At 40.2% G+C, this 17,084-nt stretch overlaps 1 protein-coding gene across 7 annotated transcripts in view; it reads left to right on the top strand.

The window, feature by feature from the left end:
• NTRK3 (neurotrophic receptor tyrosine kinase 3) overlaps positions 1–17,084 on the top strand; it is a gene marked incomplete at its 3' end in the record, with an annotated part of 361,952 nt that overhangs the window by 249,360 nt on the left and 95,508 nt on the right. The window contains exons 13-14 of one of the 7 annotated variants that reach the window (XM_080914001.1): positions 10,443–10,577; positions 12,045–14,073. The exons of the other annotated variants lie outside the window; for them this stretch is intronic. Coding sequence (XP_080770127.1) covers positions 10,443–10,577; positions 12,045–12,163 — 254 coding nt within the window. Of the gene's footprint in view, positions 1–10,442; positions 10,578–12,044; positions 14,074–17,084 lie in introns of those variants that run through there. 7 annotated transcript variants of the gene reach the window in all.

The following is a 17,084-nucleotide window of genomic DNA, read 5'->3' as shown; positions in this document are numbered from 1 at the left end:
AAACAGTGACCTTAATGTCAGAGTGGGTGGAGAGAGAGTATGAGATGACACTTTTTAAAATGTGCTATGTTCCATCTGCTCATCTGGATGTTTTTATTTATTTTTTCTTGTAAGAGAATCTGTAATAATAATATAGATTTTGTAGATAATAATATCTTCATCTAACAGGAGGGAAATTGAGACTCAGAGAAGTTAAATAATTTACTCAAGTCTTTGAGGTCATATACAATTGGTAGGTAGTACAGAGCAAGGATTTGAAAATCAGATCTGTCTGTCTCAAAATATTTGGGTTATTATTTTACGAAATGGGGATTTATATGTGTACATGAAATACCACAAAGTAAACACCTGAAACCTAACATTTAATTAAATACAGAGATAAGAAAGACATTGACGAGAAATGAGGATGGCTCCAAGTGTTTGTATCTGAGTAATTATAAAGATGGTGGTTACTTTCAATAATTACCTTTTCAGCCATGGGAATTGATTTTGCTTGAGTAGTCTGAAATTCTTCACTTCTTGAAATCTACTGGTGTTGCTACTACAGATGCTACTGGTGCTGATGGGGGTAATCTGATCTCACAAGGATATGTTGAGCATCCAGGGTAAGAGGATTGATACTTGAGAAGACAGTGGAGAATGGATGAAATAGACAAGCCAATATAAAGAAGGGCAAAAAAAAAAAAATATGATCAGAGTTGTGCAACTGTTAGGGCGTCAGGAAGTCACACTGTGTGGCAAGATCAAGTTTAAGAGAAATGAAAAAAAAAATTGGTCATGGCGTCACCCTTGGTAATCTTCAAAGCCTTTGTGTGGGTATGGTGCATTTGGGTATGCACACATGTCTCTTTTGTGAACAACTGGAATTTATATTATCAAAAGGAAAATATGAATATTCAGTATTAGTTGAAATTAGGGTTTGAACTAAATCATGGGAAATCTTGATACTTACATGACCTAAGGAAGTATATTGGCATAAAATGGTACAGTGAAGTGTAAGGCATTACTTATCACTTATTAGGCTAGGAAATTGGTACATGGACGTTTCAAAAGATAGATGTGGCCATATGTATATTTCCATAAAAAAGGAAGTAGAATAGGAATGCCTTAAAATACGTAGATGTGAATAACTATGGATTGGAGGGAACATGTTAAGATGTCCACAAACAGTGACCCTAATGTAGGAGTAGGTGGTAGGAAAGCATAAGCTTAATGAAAAGTGTTTCAGCGCTTGGCCTGCATGCTTTTGTGAATATCAGAAAAGGAGATTGGATGGAAGGTAACAGTAAAAATAATTAATTTTGTAACCAAGAGAAAAAATTTTTACAATGCAGAAAGAAAGAAAAATGACTGGGCTTTGACCCAGATGGTACAGTAAGTTCATGTTTAGTATACCTCCTCTACACCAAACATATAGCAATAACAAAAAACAGGAGATGTGGCTGTTCAGCAAAGCACATAAATAACTTTGTGGCCAGGGATGGTATAGATAAAAGATAAGAGCAGAGGATAGTTTGTTCTTGTGTTGGGACCAAAGTCTAGAAGCAAAATAAAGGTAGATATTTGTATTTATTTTTGGAGTGATCTTCATGCTTTAGATTTCCCAGAGATAAGACTAGAAATCTCTGCTCTAAACCATGCACTGGACACACAGAATTCTACCATGAGTAATGCAGCCCACAAAAGAATAGCATTCTCCTCTGGAAACACAGCGAGTAGGAATTTCTGAGCCTTTGGGAGTAAAGGGAGATGGAATAAGGATTCTTCCTTTTAGATAAAGCACTCATATTATTGAAATCTATTGTGCTGTATTTCCAGCATTATCCTGTAGGGGCTTTAATAAGAGATTTTATTCAAAAGTTCCAAAAAAGCTACTTGGAAGCAGCATCAGCAACAAATTAGAAAATTCAGAAGAGCAACAAGTAGAAAAATGAAGAACATCAGAAAAAAATTTTCCCTCTCAAGGTGAATAATAATACAAAATTATAAAATATGTGAAAATCTAATGATAAGAATGGTTGTTGACTTGACTTTCATTCAAAAATAATTTGTATAATTTAGCCAATATAGTAAGGTAAGGGGAAAAAAAAAGACTTGGAACAAGAGAGTTGAGAGTTCTTATTGTGAATGGTGTATTGTCAGTCTATATACAATACCCAGGGGTATTTGTAAATTAACTGCTGATCAAGGTATTCTGTAAAACTGCTGAAAACATAATAGATAAATAAAAATAAGTATATTCCTACCCATACACTTCTATAACACTACCACTCAGAAGGGTGAGATCAAAGAGGCTACAGGCTTAAAGCCAGCCTGCGCTTCATACTGAATACAAGTCAACCTGATCTACATAATAAGACTCCATCCAAAAATCAAGACAATGGCCAATGAGGTAATACAGAAGATTAAGAGGTTGGTGCCAAATTTGGCTTGAGTTCAAGCCCAGGAATCCACAGGGTAGAAGAAGAAAATTTACTTCTAGAGTTTATCTTCCATCCTTCCCGTAAGTACTATGGCACATGACCCTTCACCCACAAAATAAACGAACAAACACAACAACAAAAAAGTATATTACATAAACACAATTAGAAAAATTAAAACAAATAACATTTGGAAAAATAAAATCAAACAGAACATGTACATTAATAGTTATATAAGCACGACAAGAAATGTTCTCAGTTCTGTATTATTCTGAGATAAATAAAAAATAGTAATGTTTATAGAAAGAATATGTGGGGAATTCTCAAAATATGGACATGTACATATAATGTGTGTATAGGTCGTAGGTTCCATTTCCAGCCTCACAAGAAAATAAAAAAACAAAATAAAACAAATCAAGTTAATGAATGAAGGCTACACACAGCAACATAGAGAGTGTCTCATTTTCTGCGTGGAGTGGTATTATGTGTCTATAGACCCAGCACTTGAGGACTAAATCCAAGAGGATCATGAATTTAAGGTCATCCTTCAATATGTAGTTATAGTAAGTAGATAGTTAAATGCACAAACAAATAGGTATAGAGATCTGAATTCTTGTGTATGTCATTGTAAATTAGTGTACAAGTGAAGAAACTAGTTAATAAAATAGTGATTGTGTTACCGCATATCAAGTACTCACTGATAACTTGAGTGAAGTTAAAAACAATAGCTTTCCCACCAACTTCTTTTTATTTTAAAGTCATTTTCAATAGTCAGAAAAGTTTCAATAGTCAATGAATTGCCTTGTGTTTCTTCTTTATTCATCATCTGCCACTGTAATCACCCTCTTTTGTCAGGACACACTCCCAAGAACTAAGCAACCAGTGCTGGTACAGTCTTGTTAAGTAAAGGTGATATTGTTCTGATTTCATGATTTCCTGCCCTACTGTCTTTTCTCTGACTCACGCTTAATTCAGTGACTGGGTCTACTTAATCTCCTTGTTCAGGTTTTCTGTAGAGTGTGTATCAAATTAGGCTTATCAACTGGGACTGGGGTGATGGCTTTAAGGAGGAATACCATACAGACACAGTATTATTCTTATCACATAAATCAAATTATGCACTTAAACACATGGGTAACCACAGGGACATTAACCCTGATCAATTAAATAGCTAGGACATTTTCCATATTTTATTACTACAAAATTGCACAATTCTTCCTTTGCCTGCACCTTAGAAATACACCAAGAACAGCATGCTTAAGAGAGAGGAGTTATGTTCCACATCCTTGAGTGAAGAGCTCCTGCATATAGCATTTAGAATTCTTCTGTATGGAATACAATCTTTTTATAAGAGAATATAGCTTGTTTTTGAGTAGCTAAACAGTGATTTAAACAGCTTATAGATAACATGAAATAAAAGAAGAATATACTTGAGTACATCACATTTTTTTTTAAATCCCAGACTTTTTTTGTTGCAATTCCCCTGCCTCAGACACTAGAGTGCTCAGATTGAAAGCCTGTACCAAAACACCCAGCATATTACTGTGTTAATTTAAATCCTAGAAACCTTTGACCTTTATACAAAGTTAAAAGAGAGTCAATAGACTCAGAGAACTCATTCTGGTGTATGCAACCAACAGAAAATTTGCATACAGAATAGTTAAAATTCCCAAAATATGAGAAGGTTAGCACCTACATTTCTACCTTAAAATTTTATGTTGCAATTACAAGGCAGTATTTACCACTGATCAGTTTGGAAGGACAACAATATCAGGTGTGGAATCAGATGGCAAAATGTTTCTCCTCTTAGTGATTACAGAAATATGAGTATTATAAACTCTGTAAAAATATTAGACAGTATACTAAAGGATTTGAATGCTCCAAAGGAACATTCTCAAAAGATGTGCTTCTTAAATGTTTCTGTACATAGGAATTACCTGAAGAGCTTGTTAAAATACAGATGCTGATTCACTGATCTGGAAGCACCTTCATTTCCACTAAGCTCCCAGCTGTTGCTAAAGCTGTTCGCTCATTCACATACTTGCGTTTGAGAAACAAGGCTCTAGAGCACAGATAGCAAATAGTGCCAGTCTGACTCCTACCTGCTTTTGTAAATGAATGTGTGTGTGTGTGTGTGTGTGTGTGTGTGTGTGTGTTTCTCTTTGTCTGTAGCTGCTTCCAGGCCACACTGACAGTAGTTTGGTAGATGCAAAAGGGACTTTACAGTATCCATATCTGAAGATATTTTCTGCCTAGCCCTTTACAGAAGACTTTCAAACTGCTGTTTCAAAGTTTTGCTCCCATAGGTATGTAGACTTTTAGCATAAAAGATATTGAAACTTTTTTGAATACCACAAAAATAAAAACAACTATCAGTTGATAGAACAGGAAAATAATTTGTAACATTTACACAATGCATGCAATCTACTAAAAATCAATAAATGTGGGCCTGGGAATATAGCTCAGTGGCAGAGTGATGCCTACCATGCAAATAAACCTTGGTTACATTTCCGGCACCATAGGAAAATAAAACAACAACAACAACAATGATAACAAGAACAACAATAGAATTTAAATGAAGTTAATAAATAAAAGCAAATGTATCAATATCAGAAAGTATCCTGTTTTGCTATGTTTGATTGGGAAAACCTGTATGCTCAGACTTTGAGGGGCTGGTAAACAATGACCAGGACTACAGGTCAAGTTGCCTTTGTGTTATAAAGGTAGAATACCCAAAAGAAAGTAGCCAAAGGGAGAAAAGAATATATTTTAGCTTACAGTTTCAGAGAACTAGAGTCCACCCTTATGGCAAAGGCACAGCAACAGTTAGGGAAAGCATGGTGGCAGGAGCAGGCATCTGGCTGGCTTATCATATGCTTACACTTCTGTCCCTACATAGGAAGGAGAGCAAGAGAAGGGGGAGACGGGATGTGGAATGGAACTATATAATAAAAGCTCACTTCTATGACACACTTTCTCCAGCAAGACTCTACCTCCTAAAAGTTCCTTTACTTTATTAAAGAGTGTCACCCACTGAGAAAAATATTTAAATGTATAAGTCCCTAGGAACATTTCTTATGCAAACTACCATATGTTTTAGTTTATAGTAGCAAGTTTGAGGCCAGCTTGACTATATAAAATTTTATTTCACAAAACAGAGATTAATCTTATTTTAGATTTAAAAGACTATATAATACTATAATTTGGGTATGGGTATGTATACCAGAAAGTGTGCCTCTATCAAACATTTGTTTCAGAACAGTGGTTAGTTCTGGTGTAGGGAAACATGGTATTGGATGCACATAGGTGAATTATTTGTTATGGTTATAATAGATTGTCTTCAAAGGAGCTGAAAAGAAGATACCAAAAATGCTAGGCACTGGGCACAGAGTTTTGATATTATCTATACTTTACTAATATGGTCAATATTTAAAAATAATCTAAAAAAAATCAAGAAACAAAAACAGCATAATTAATGTAAAAGATATTTTTAAGTGAAGGAAAGAAATGTAGACTATCAACACCTAATTTTCCTTTTCTCTCAAGCTATCAAGAAATAGATGTTCAAAGACCTCTTCATGTTATAGCAAGTTTTGAGAATAGTAGGATGTTTTATGATATTTTCTAGAAATTATGGAGTTCTTTTTCTTCAGAAAGGTAACGTTATTCATGTCATGGGATGGAAAGGATTTTGCTTTCTGGAGGGCAAATAGTTCACTCATATAAGCCAAGATCAGCCTATTATTGGGATAATTTTAGTAATGCCAAAGATACTATCCCCAAGAATGGCTCTGCCCTTTTGTATAAGGCTCTTTTATCACCCTTTAGGAATGAGCCAAAATCTCCGAGATTTTTCCAAGACCCATGCCTCTATATTAGAATTTCAGTGTTCTGTGCACTTTTGTTCATACTTGGTCACCTTTCCATCTGACTTCCTTGACTTCCATGAGCATGATTCCATAGGGGGGCTAGTGTGCTTTCAGCCTCAGCCCCCTTCTACTGAGCCATTTTCATACAACTGGAACCAGTGTTTTGGGAAATATCATTTCATACTTTGCCAGCAGAATTGGGGCTGCTTTACAGGAAAGGGCACCACATATTGAAGCCAGGGAACTCTTTGGTGTTTGTCCATGATGCATATGGCAGTGATATTACAGGTGCAATTACACTTCTGCATCCTATAGAAGCCTTTGTAACACTTGTATATTTTCTGTATTACAGAAAACATAACAGCCTCATTTAAAAGCTCAAGGACTGTTTCTGACATACCCTATCCACACCAGGCACTGTGGATAACATAATTGTCAATTCCCTTCTAGCAGTGGTGTTTTGGGTGCTCCAATATGGTTTTTTTGTCTAAAAATTACAATTATTTAATGGATATGTATATGCATGTTCGTGTGTGTGCATGTGTGTATGTATGTGTGTTTGCATGTTTGCCATGGTATATACATAAGTGTAAGAGGCCAACTTGTGTGAGTTGTTGTTCTCCTTCCATTATATGACTTTCCAGGACCAACATTTTATGTTGCATATATGCACCTATATCTGCTTAGACACCTTGCCAGCCAAAATATATTTCCTTATTGAGGATCTCATTTCTCAACACAGTCCCCTCCTATGCATACAGCTATGTTCCTGAGCTCTCTCATACCTTTGACTTGGCAGGCTTGATCTTCTGCATACATTTCCAGGACTGTCAGCCACGACCAGAGAGAGGATTAGTTTTGTACTAATGGGACACTCAGTCAGTGTTGAATGTCATTATCTCCACGGTATCTTTCAGTATACAGGCATAGTCACCAGACTCAGGTGGAAAGACTGATAATTCAAGTGACTAAGTGAAAGGGGAGAGGAGACCACAGAGTGGAGGAATATGGCGAACCACACAGCTCATTCACAGAATATGGATACCACCTGTCTCAGGTGATCACTACTGTGTAGAAATGTTAGTTTCAGCTATGTCCGAACTCTTGGGTTTTTTTTAAAGAGGCTACAAATAGGGATATATTTTAAGTGTGAAATCTTCTGAGTTTTGAATGTTGGAAGCTAAGTAAAACTTCATGAAGTTTAAAGAAATTTCCTTGTTTAGTGTAGGAGTAGAAAGGGAGGAAGTACTTGAGAGTCAAGGCAAGAGAACAAGAGAGTAGGCAAGTACAGTTCCAGAGCCATGCGTGGCCTGTGGCCTTGACTTGCTATTTTGAATTACATACTCCAAGATGAGTTTCAAACAATCCAGTCTGCAGCCCGCAAGACTGGGATTTGAGACTTGACAATTTAAGCCAACATTTCTGAATTTTTTTTATTGAATTTGATTATAGGAGAAGAAAGATCTTAAGCCCCAGAGAGAAACTTCTCCAATAAAGTAAATGTCCAGCACAACACAATCATAACCCATGAACCTGAAACTTTTCTTCAGCATAGTGGACTCTCCTGCCCACTCTGTTCAATGTACGGTGTACACTGACTCACCCAGGACACTGAACTTCTACACTATGCTGGTCTTTCTCACCTTTGTTGTGATCATGGCTCTTCTGAAATTTTTTATTCTTGCCACAGTCCTTGGTACTTCCTCCTCACAAGTTATTTTTTGTCCTTCCTAGGCTAAAATCTAGGAAATCATACTAAGTGCAGTTAATGTCTAGATGGAGTTTGGGATTCTTTACTGGAAGGTCCCAATCCAAACAATACATTCCTGTGAGAATGAGGCAGGGGGATCCAGGAAAAAGCAGGTCTGTGATGTGCTGGGTGAGAGGAGTGGTATGTTGTGGGACTATGTGTTTCTCTAGATGTAAGAGCTGTTTGTGAGGAAAGAAAGTCAAACCATATATCTTTTGCTGGAGTGGAGCGTGTTCCTCTCCACTGGAGAATATCCTAGCTACCACTGTCTTGGCTTTCTCCTTACACCTCTTTCTAAGAATAGGTTTTCATTAAAGGGCCTTATTTCCAAATGGGTCATTTTAAGTATTTTGGGGTTAGAAAGACCTATATTCAAATTCAAACTGCTACAAGATAACATTAGGCTTTGAAAATATTGTTAATACATGTTTGAGATTGGTGCAGGATTATCGATTAACCTTACACAATGGCTGGCATAATAGTGAATTGCTGGATGGTGTGGTATATCTGCTGATAGGGCTTTGCTTTAGGCTCTTTTTTGTTCCCAGTCTGCTAGAATTGTGTTTCAGTAAAAGTTTACTCCTTCTCACCATTGAAAAAAATGGTGGGGAAGCTCTCACAAGGATGACATACTGACTGTGATAGGTAGCCATCCTTCCAGAATTGCCTTGACCACTGTGTCTATATGAATAAAGCTACCCATTCCCTTGACACCAGAGTCCTATGCATTTTAATTCATTCTTGTGATGTAATAACTCTAAGATAACAAATACACTTGAAGAGAGAGGACAGGAAAGTTTTTCAGTGACACCTAAAATAAGCACTTTATGAGTAGGCTAGGTAACAAAAGGGAACAGAAGGAGAAGCCCATGTGATTCCAAAGTTAGATGAAGTAAGTGTAGGCAGGAGACACAGGAAAATGCTCATCATTATAGATGCTACAGAGCTGCTGTCTGCTAGTCAGTCTGAAGGGTGGAAACCTCAGCCAGGAAGAGATGCTTGAGGTTTATACAGCTGTTGGGAAGCAGGGGTTTGAAATCTCGGACTTTCTTTTGCATTACGTATCCGTGGGGACTGAGCTTCGCATGTTGCTGAGAATATTAAGGACTTGGCCGTGTATAGTTATTCTGTTCTTGGTTCAATGGAGAGTAGGTTCCAAGACCCCTCACTCAATCCTTTGGGTGTTCTACATCCCTTTCCTCCTAGCTGCATCCCTTAACAACTCCATTCCCTTTCCTGGAGCAACCCTAGCATTTCTGGCTTGCTTCTCAGACTTAAATAATCGTTGACGTCTAGGCTTTTTTTCTGAATTACAGAGAGTTTGCAGGTTCCTTTATGCTGGAGTATGAGAAGAGAGCTGCTGAGAGATAGAAGGGTTTTGTTTTTGGTTTTTTGCTGGGCCACCTGTGGGGCAAGGCATTCTTAAGAAACATGTTTGCCTCTCTTTAGCCTTACATCTCTTGTGATCCAGATATTTTCCATTCTCCTCCAAGCAGATGTCTTCCCTTAATCTTCTGGAGTTGTTATGAGGAGTGGGGCAGGGGGATGCAGGGGTTTGGAGTGGTGCCTCCTATGCTATCAAGCTTCAGCTTTTAGAATCTTGGAAAGGCTCCACCTGGGAAAGAGTTCCAGAGAAAACAAACTTTGGATTCCGGCTCATATGGGAAAATGTCTTTGTTTGCAGAGGCAGCTTTAGGGACATTGGCAGGGACTGAGGCAGGTTTGGCCTTGGTCTGTAATGGATCTGACATGGAGCCTTCCTGGGCCTGTGGATGTTGGATAGCCTCTAGAGGAGGGATCACTCTCAGAAGCTGTAACACTATCACCTTCATGCGGTAGCCTTAGAGTCTCCACTGAAACTGTAATTTCTGCTGGTCCAGAGGGTTTTTTTTTTCCCCCTGATGATGGCAAGAAGTATTTAAAGGAGCAAGCCACTCCCTATATCTCATCATCACCCTTTATCATATCGCTTCCCTCTTGCACATTTCTATTGTGGGCTGAGAAGTCAGAGAGGGCATCTTGGGTCCAGCAGAATCATCTTCCATGTCATAAAACTCTTCCCCTCCCCAACTCAGGAATGGCACCCAGGATAGAAACAGTGGGAATAATTTGAGGGTGTTAAAACTATTAAATGGAATGAGTTTTGGTCAAATAGGTTAGGAAAATGATTGGCTAATTTTCCCCCTGATTCAAACTTGATAAATTTGATAGTGCCATTGTTGATGCTCAAGGAAATGCTAAGATTTTATACATCAATTGAGTCAGGCAAAGCAGTGTGGATACAGGCACTGGGAGCACTTGATTTCTGTTTCCGGTGTTGTGCATTTAAGATGACTTCCCCAAGTGTTTGAACTTGGGGTTTAATACTGACCATTAATCCCCCATGTCTGCCTCTTCTGCCAGGGGTCTTTTCAAACATAGACAATCATGGGATATTAAACTTGAAGGACAATAGAGATCATCTAGTCCCATCAACTCACTATATATATGAGGAACCTGAGGTCCAGAGTGGGGATGTGTCTTACCCAAGGTCACATGGTGAGTTACTTCCTTTGACATCCTTGTATGAAGTAAAGCCCCTTCCCCTACCAGTCTTGATTCTTAGGATATAAAGGTCTAGGCTATAGGTAGGTGTCCAGGTTAGGATTAGTACTCAAGTCTCTTGGGTGACTTTTTTCAGAGGAGAAAGCCTCATTTGGTTAAAGTGAGGGAGGTAGAAAAGCAAGAAAGGGACCATAGCCTGGAGTGAAGCAGCAGCATCATAAACCTTCTCAGTAGAATTCCTGTCTGGAATTCCAGTTCTGCTCTGTCACATGCCACAGATGCCTTGGTTGAGGTTCAGCACAGAGCCATGAAATTACAGCCCATAAAAAACTGAACTTCCCCTTAACATGACGTCATGCACAAGGGAGATATACCCTCTGTTTTCATAAACTCATTTCAATCCTTGCAGACGGAGGTAACGTAACAACCAAAATGACACATCCCTATTTTGATCATACTATGTCCTAAGTAGAGGGAGCAAGGGAATCTCAAGCACAGTTGAACTCCGTTTTAGTCTCTCCCCATTGTGCATGCCTAATACTTAGGGGCTCATTGTGAGCACTCCATTCCTGCATATAGCTTTCTTAGAAAGCTGGGTTTTATCTGCTCACCTGTCCCCATTCCCCATATATAAATAGATATTTTTACAGTCTGAGATTGATTGAGCAATACTTTTCTGGAGTTTGATTAGGAATACCCATATCTCTGGATACCCTATTTAGTCCCTAGACATGTGGCCAGAAAAAAATTAAGCTGTCATGGAAGTTTTCTCTTCTTGAGGCAGCTCATGATCTCTTGGCCAACTATATTACTTACTCCTTTATGATGGCTCTAGCCCTTATAACACATGGAGTTATGGGGAGGTTGAGAGGCAATAAAAATGTGCAGGTAGGCTTGGGAGAATAGTACCCTTCCCTCCTTGTATAGTTGAAAGTGGTAAGAAATTTATTTCTTAGAATTAGACCCCTAGGGACTTTGAGTTCTCATAAAGCAGAGCCTTTTTCCCCTACTCCTCTGGCAACACAAGTGTTTATGTGTACACCTTTTCCCCTACTCAGGAGCTCATTGTCAGGGTTTTTGTCCACCCAGAAACATGCTCATAGACCAAGACTCCCTTAGACGAGTTTGTTGTACCTCTTCCATGACAGTTCCAGGCCAAACTCCCCGTGCAAACTTGCTCACTTCCCTTTCTTGGTTCAACAAAGGCCCAAGCAAAAGGGAGTGTTTCCCATTTCTCTGAGCACAGCTGTTTTAAGTTATCCCTACCCCTATCCTTCCCTTCTGCTGGCAAGCCATTTTGTCTATTCCCAGTATTTACCTGTATCTATAGCTCTAGATTTTCCCCTTTCAAGCTCCCTCTCTGTTTCCCCTCTTAGTTTTGATCTTCTTTGGGGGTTTTGGTTTTTACTTTATTTTGCTTTTTCTGTTTTTCTGTTTTTTTTTCTTTTTGTTTTTTTATAGGTTTCAGAGAAATTATGTTGAATCCAATAAGCCTTTCCGGACATTCCAAGCCTCTTAACCATGGCATCTATGTTGAGGATGTCAATGTTTATTTCAGCAAAGGACGTCATGGCTTTTAAAAAAAAAACAAAAAACTCCTTTTAAGCCTCCTTGTTCTGATGTCACCTTGGTAGGATGGGCCCTCTGAGAGGTTGGAAGTGCTAGGCGTTGCTCTTTTTGGATCCAGGGATGCTAAGTAGAAACTGCACGAGCCACCAGTGCTCCCACACCCTTTACCACCACTGAGATGGGTGTGTCTCCCATCAACCACTGGCAGGTTGCCCCTCCCTCCTGTCATCACTGTGTTCCTTTACCTCTGGCCTCCGAGGCAACTCCTGCAAACGTCTTTAGAGCCAATAAAGAGAATTCAAACCCAAGCACCAGGAGCCACCTTTTAAACACACTAGCCATTCTCTTGACCCAACCATCACAAGAAAGCCTGAAGTCCAGCCGTGGTCCGGTCTCACTTTCCTGCTTGGAAGCATGGGCTCTCCATGCTGTCCTCTTAGTGATCTCGTCACCCTGCAACCTCCAGTGGGGAAGAGTCACAGAGAGCTCTTAAGCAGAGGTGGAGACGGTGCGGTAAGAGGAAGGAGAGCCAGGTCCAAGTGTTGGCACAAGATTAGGTCTCAGAGGGAAGAATGAAAAACAGTCATTTTGTTGGTTTATTTTTATCTTTATTTTTTTGTGTATGTGTGTGTGTGGAGAAATATCATACTTTTTTGGTGGAAACACTTGCCCCCTCCTTCTTCTTCTCTCTGGAATGGCTCACAGTGAGTGCAATGTTAGAAAGTCCTTTGGGAAGAGTTTTGTTGGCTCCACCTGGGTCCCTAGAGCTACAGTTCCGACAAGCATTGGCTACAGAAGGTCTTGCCTGTGAATTGGCCATCCTACTAGGACCACAAGGGACCAAGGGAATCAGGGACCAAGACCCTTCCTCCTAGCCCGTGATCTCGGGATTGGCTCTCCTCCCCTACATTCACTTTCTCTTGACTCTGAGAACATTTGGAACCCAGTGGAATCATCATGCCAAGGTCAAGATGAACTGAAGGGGAAGAGAAGTAAAAACCTGGCCTCCTCCAGCCCCTCTCATGGCAGCGATGGGCGTGTCATCCTGGTCTCTGGTTGATATGTGTGTTCACTTTGCTTGCTTCCACTCATGTCTTACTCCACAGCCATCCTCTCCCAAAGAAGGCTTGTTCTCCCATTTTCCACTTGGTACTCTGGGGAGGGGGAAGGGGTAGATAGTTCTTTCTATAATAGGAAAGGCACATTTGCAGAACATAATAGTTCTGCTGGTTTGGCTGAGTGTCAGCTGAGTGAATTCTGGGAACTCTCCCCAGTTCCATGGAGGTCCCTGTTATGGGAAAGGATAGTGGGCATCCCAAGTTCAGTTCTTGAGACAACATAGTGGTTACTTAACAACCAGTATGTTCTTATGTAGTGGTGCACAACAGTGAAAGGCAGAGCATATGCTTTTGATAAATTGAGCAAATTTTGCTAAATGTGTGCTAAAGATACTACCCAAGGGTTATAGTCCCTAGTGCCTGTAGATGGTGGATCATCATGCCAGGTTTCTAACCTGAAGCTCTAGATACCTCCGTGGGGTACACAAGCATGTAGCTTTCCAAGTTCTTTCCCAGGACCCAGAGTAACCTCTACACTGTCACTTTAGGTAAAGGGTTCCTCAAGGGCCCACAGTTCCTTTTAGCACTGCTCACCCCATGGTTTCCAGGTCAGACTCTTCCCCATCACACCCAGATGATCCCTTGGGTTTGGATCTCTCCCGAGTGTGGCTTTAAGGAGTAAGCTTGAGGAGGATGCTTTTAATTGTTGTAAATCATGACCTCATTTCCAGCCTCTTGGGCTCCATCCATCGCAGCATCTTTTTTTCTGGCATTTCTTCACTTTGTGCTATGACAATGGGGCATTGTGTTTCCACGGAGACTTCTAGGAGTGTTCAGTGTATAGTTTCTTAATAAACACTTTATTTTCTAATGAAATGACTGCATCAGACCTCTTATTTGGAAGTTTTATAAAGAATATTAAGACACAGCAATTTTAGGCTGCCCAGAATTTGTTTGCCATTTCGAGATTACTTTTCAGGGGAAGTTTATAGCACACTTCTGCTAGCGACAGGGTTTCACAACATGTCCCATCAGTTGGATTCATAGAGACCCCTGCAGGTACCTCAGTTTCATACAATGGAGTGCTTCTTCATTTTATTAAGTACTCAGAGATGTTCAGTGTTTAACTTTACAGAGTGTGACAGGCAGAAGCAGGATTCAAACTCAATTCCTTTAGTTACCAATAGAGCTGCTAAAATCCTTGGTACCTGGGGAGTTTTCTGCTATTCGAGAAGCTAATACTTGTAGCAGTATTATATTCAGAGCTAATGTACAACGGGATGTGGGAATTGGAGTGAGGAGTCTTTCTCTTTGAAGTATCAGCAAGCCATTGGGGTTCTACCTCTGTCGGAGTACCTTTGTTCTCTGAAAGTACAGACTAGTCTCTTTATGCACACATATATGCAAACATATGCACATGCATACCCACAGTCACCTTGCTTTGGCTTGTTTTGGCAGGGTTCACATGGGCTTCAAGAATATGAAGGATACTCCCTGGATCCTACTGTAAGTCAAAAGTGAGAGGGCGTATCTCTCTGACTAAGCTTGGATCCTGGTCTCATGACAAGTGTAAAGACCCAAGTGCCTTCTGTACTTTATATTTGTTTCCTTTGAAGAGGAATAAAAGCAAGAAAATGAGGGTTGGAGAAAGGATAGCAGGTAGATATAGAGTCTCCTCTGGACTTCACCAGGCCTTGTTGGAGCTCCATTATGTAGGAAACAAAAGAGAAATGAGTCAAGGTAGGTAGGAGGTGTTGCAGTGTTGCTGAGATTGTTGTCTTTCTGTGTGACACTGCTCACTTTATTTTCTACACACGTTTACTTGAATAATTCCTACCCTAACTGAAAGTCTGTGTCCATGAGAGTGGTCTGGTATAGAGGTTGCAATAAATCCCCACTCTTGTATATCCTTTGAGGTTCCAAGATACTAGGGTTGAGGCAGACATGTCTGGTATTGTGGACTATCCTTGGGACCAAGGTAAAGGTCATAAATTCAAGGGAGAACTTTGGATTTTCATATGAGAAACATTATGTTCTGTGTTATTCCATGCATAAAGCCCGCCAATGCACAGCATAGACAGTGGGTGAGAAAAAACCCAAGAAGATGGGAGAAAACACAGGTTAGATAGCATGGGGAGCTCTTATGTAGCAGGGTGCAAGAGGAAAGCATGGAGCTGTTGAATTGTTCAGAGATTCAGGGGCAAGAAAATAAGAGAGTATTTGTGGAGTGGCTTCTGTTTTGTTAATGAAGTATGAGATAAAGCCCTGTGCCATGTGTGAGAATATCTTGTAAGAGTTGAGAAGATACAATGACATTGGAAGACACTATCGTGAAGGTCAGAGAACTTCGGGAAGGTTGCAGAAGACGGACCTGGATGAGTTTGGAAAGAACGTTTCATATCCATGGTTTCTTGCAACATATTAATGTACCATGAGATTCTCCCCCTTAGACCTTGGGGGCAGGCACAGGGAACTCCCAGAAAAGTGCTCAGTCTAAAAAGGCTGCCAGGTTGGAGGCTAAGGAACATCACCAGTCAGAAGTGCAATTTCCTCACTTTCGTGGTTCAGAGCTCACTGATTGATGTTCACAGTGGCTTTCTCAGACTGAAGGGTGTGGTTTGAACCCATGAGATTTTACTGTAGAACACCATGCCTGGCTAACCCATGAGTCCAGAATGCTTATCAGGTACTTTCTGGTCTTTATTCTAGAGTGGTATTTGAGAGGTGCCAGTTGTGTGTATTGTAGATGGTGAAACTCAACTATAGGCTTACTCTACTGGAGTTATATACTTTTACATAACACAGCATACAGAGGCTGTGCGTGAGGCAGTGTTGTGTGGCTAGTTCATGAAACTGAAGGATAAAATATCTCAAATCAGGCTCATAATGGAGCGCTCATAATCATCAGTTTGTTTATCACAGGAAGCATCTACGCAGACCCAGGACTTCTATCCACGTGATAGAAAGGCTCAGACAAAGTTTAGTAAGTACTCTGGGTTTCCACAGCTTATGACTAATGACACCTCAGGGTATGCCTATGCTCAGGGTACACTTGGTCACTCTTTTGGTCCCACAAAGCAGCCTCTTTTTCTGATCCTAGAGGCTTTACCCTGTTAGTTTCTTACCCTTTACCTTAAAAGATGGTCCTTCACACATTGTCCCCTGTTTACTTCTGGAGCTGTCTTTGCAATCTCCTGGTATATTTAATCTCTTTCCTATACTTGTTTCCAAGCAGAGAACAGACACAAAGTAGCTTCAGAAGCTAAGAAGCTGGCCTGTGGGCTTCCTAGGCTCTCCTTTCTTGCATGGGAATTCCACACTGCAGGCAAGCTCACAATCCCTCAATCCTCACCTCACCTTTTCCAGAGGTGTGGCAGCAGCAGCAGCAGGAGCAGCAGCAGCAGCAGCACAATACTAGGCTGTGAGACCTCCTCTAATTCTAGTTTGGCCAAGTTCCTTCAGGATTAAACCAGAATAGAGTAAAGTCTTTTATACAATCTTAACATAGTGAGGGCTTGGTTCCCCAGAGCAAGGACAGGAGAGGGCAGATCAATGCAGGATGAGTTCATAGTTAAGTAGCTTTCTGAGCTAAGACAGTCATGGATTGGGCAGAGTGGAACCTTCCTTCTTTGGTGCTTGCTGACTCCTGCACTGAAGCCAGAGGTTGTTTAATGTGACTCTGTTGCAAAATGTAAAATGCCAGTGGCAGAAAGACAAAAGGAAAAAAATAGGATAGCAAAGAGTGGGCTTGTTTCCTTGAGGATCCTTTGGAAGACAAGGAGGAAACTCTTTTGGTTGACAGTGGAGGGAGAGAGGCTGACTGGAAGCTGCTGGATCTGAGTTGCATCTGCAACATCCAGTGCTGGCCTTGGGT

This window comes from Micromys minutus (assembly GCF_963924665.1).
Source record: "Micromys minutus genome assembly, chromosome: 3".
NCBI lineage: Eukaryota > Metazoa > Chordata > Mammalia > Rodentia > Muridae > Micromys > Micromys minutus.
The sequence above is the reverse complement of the archived record's forward strand: the minus strand, read 5'-3'. Positions and strand labels throughout refer to the sequence as shown.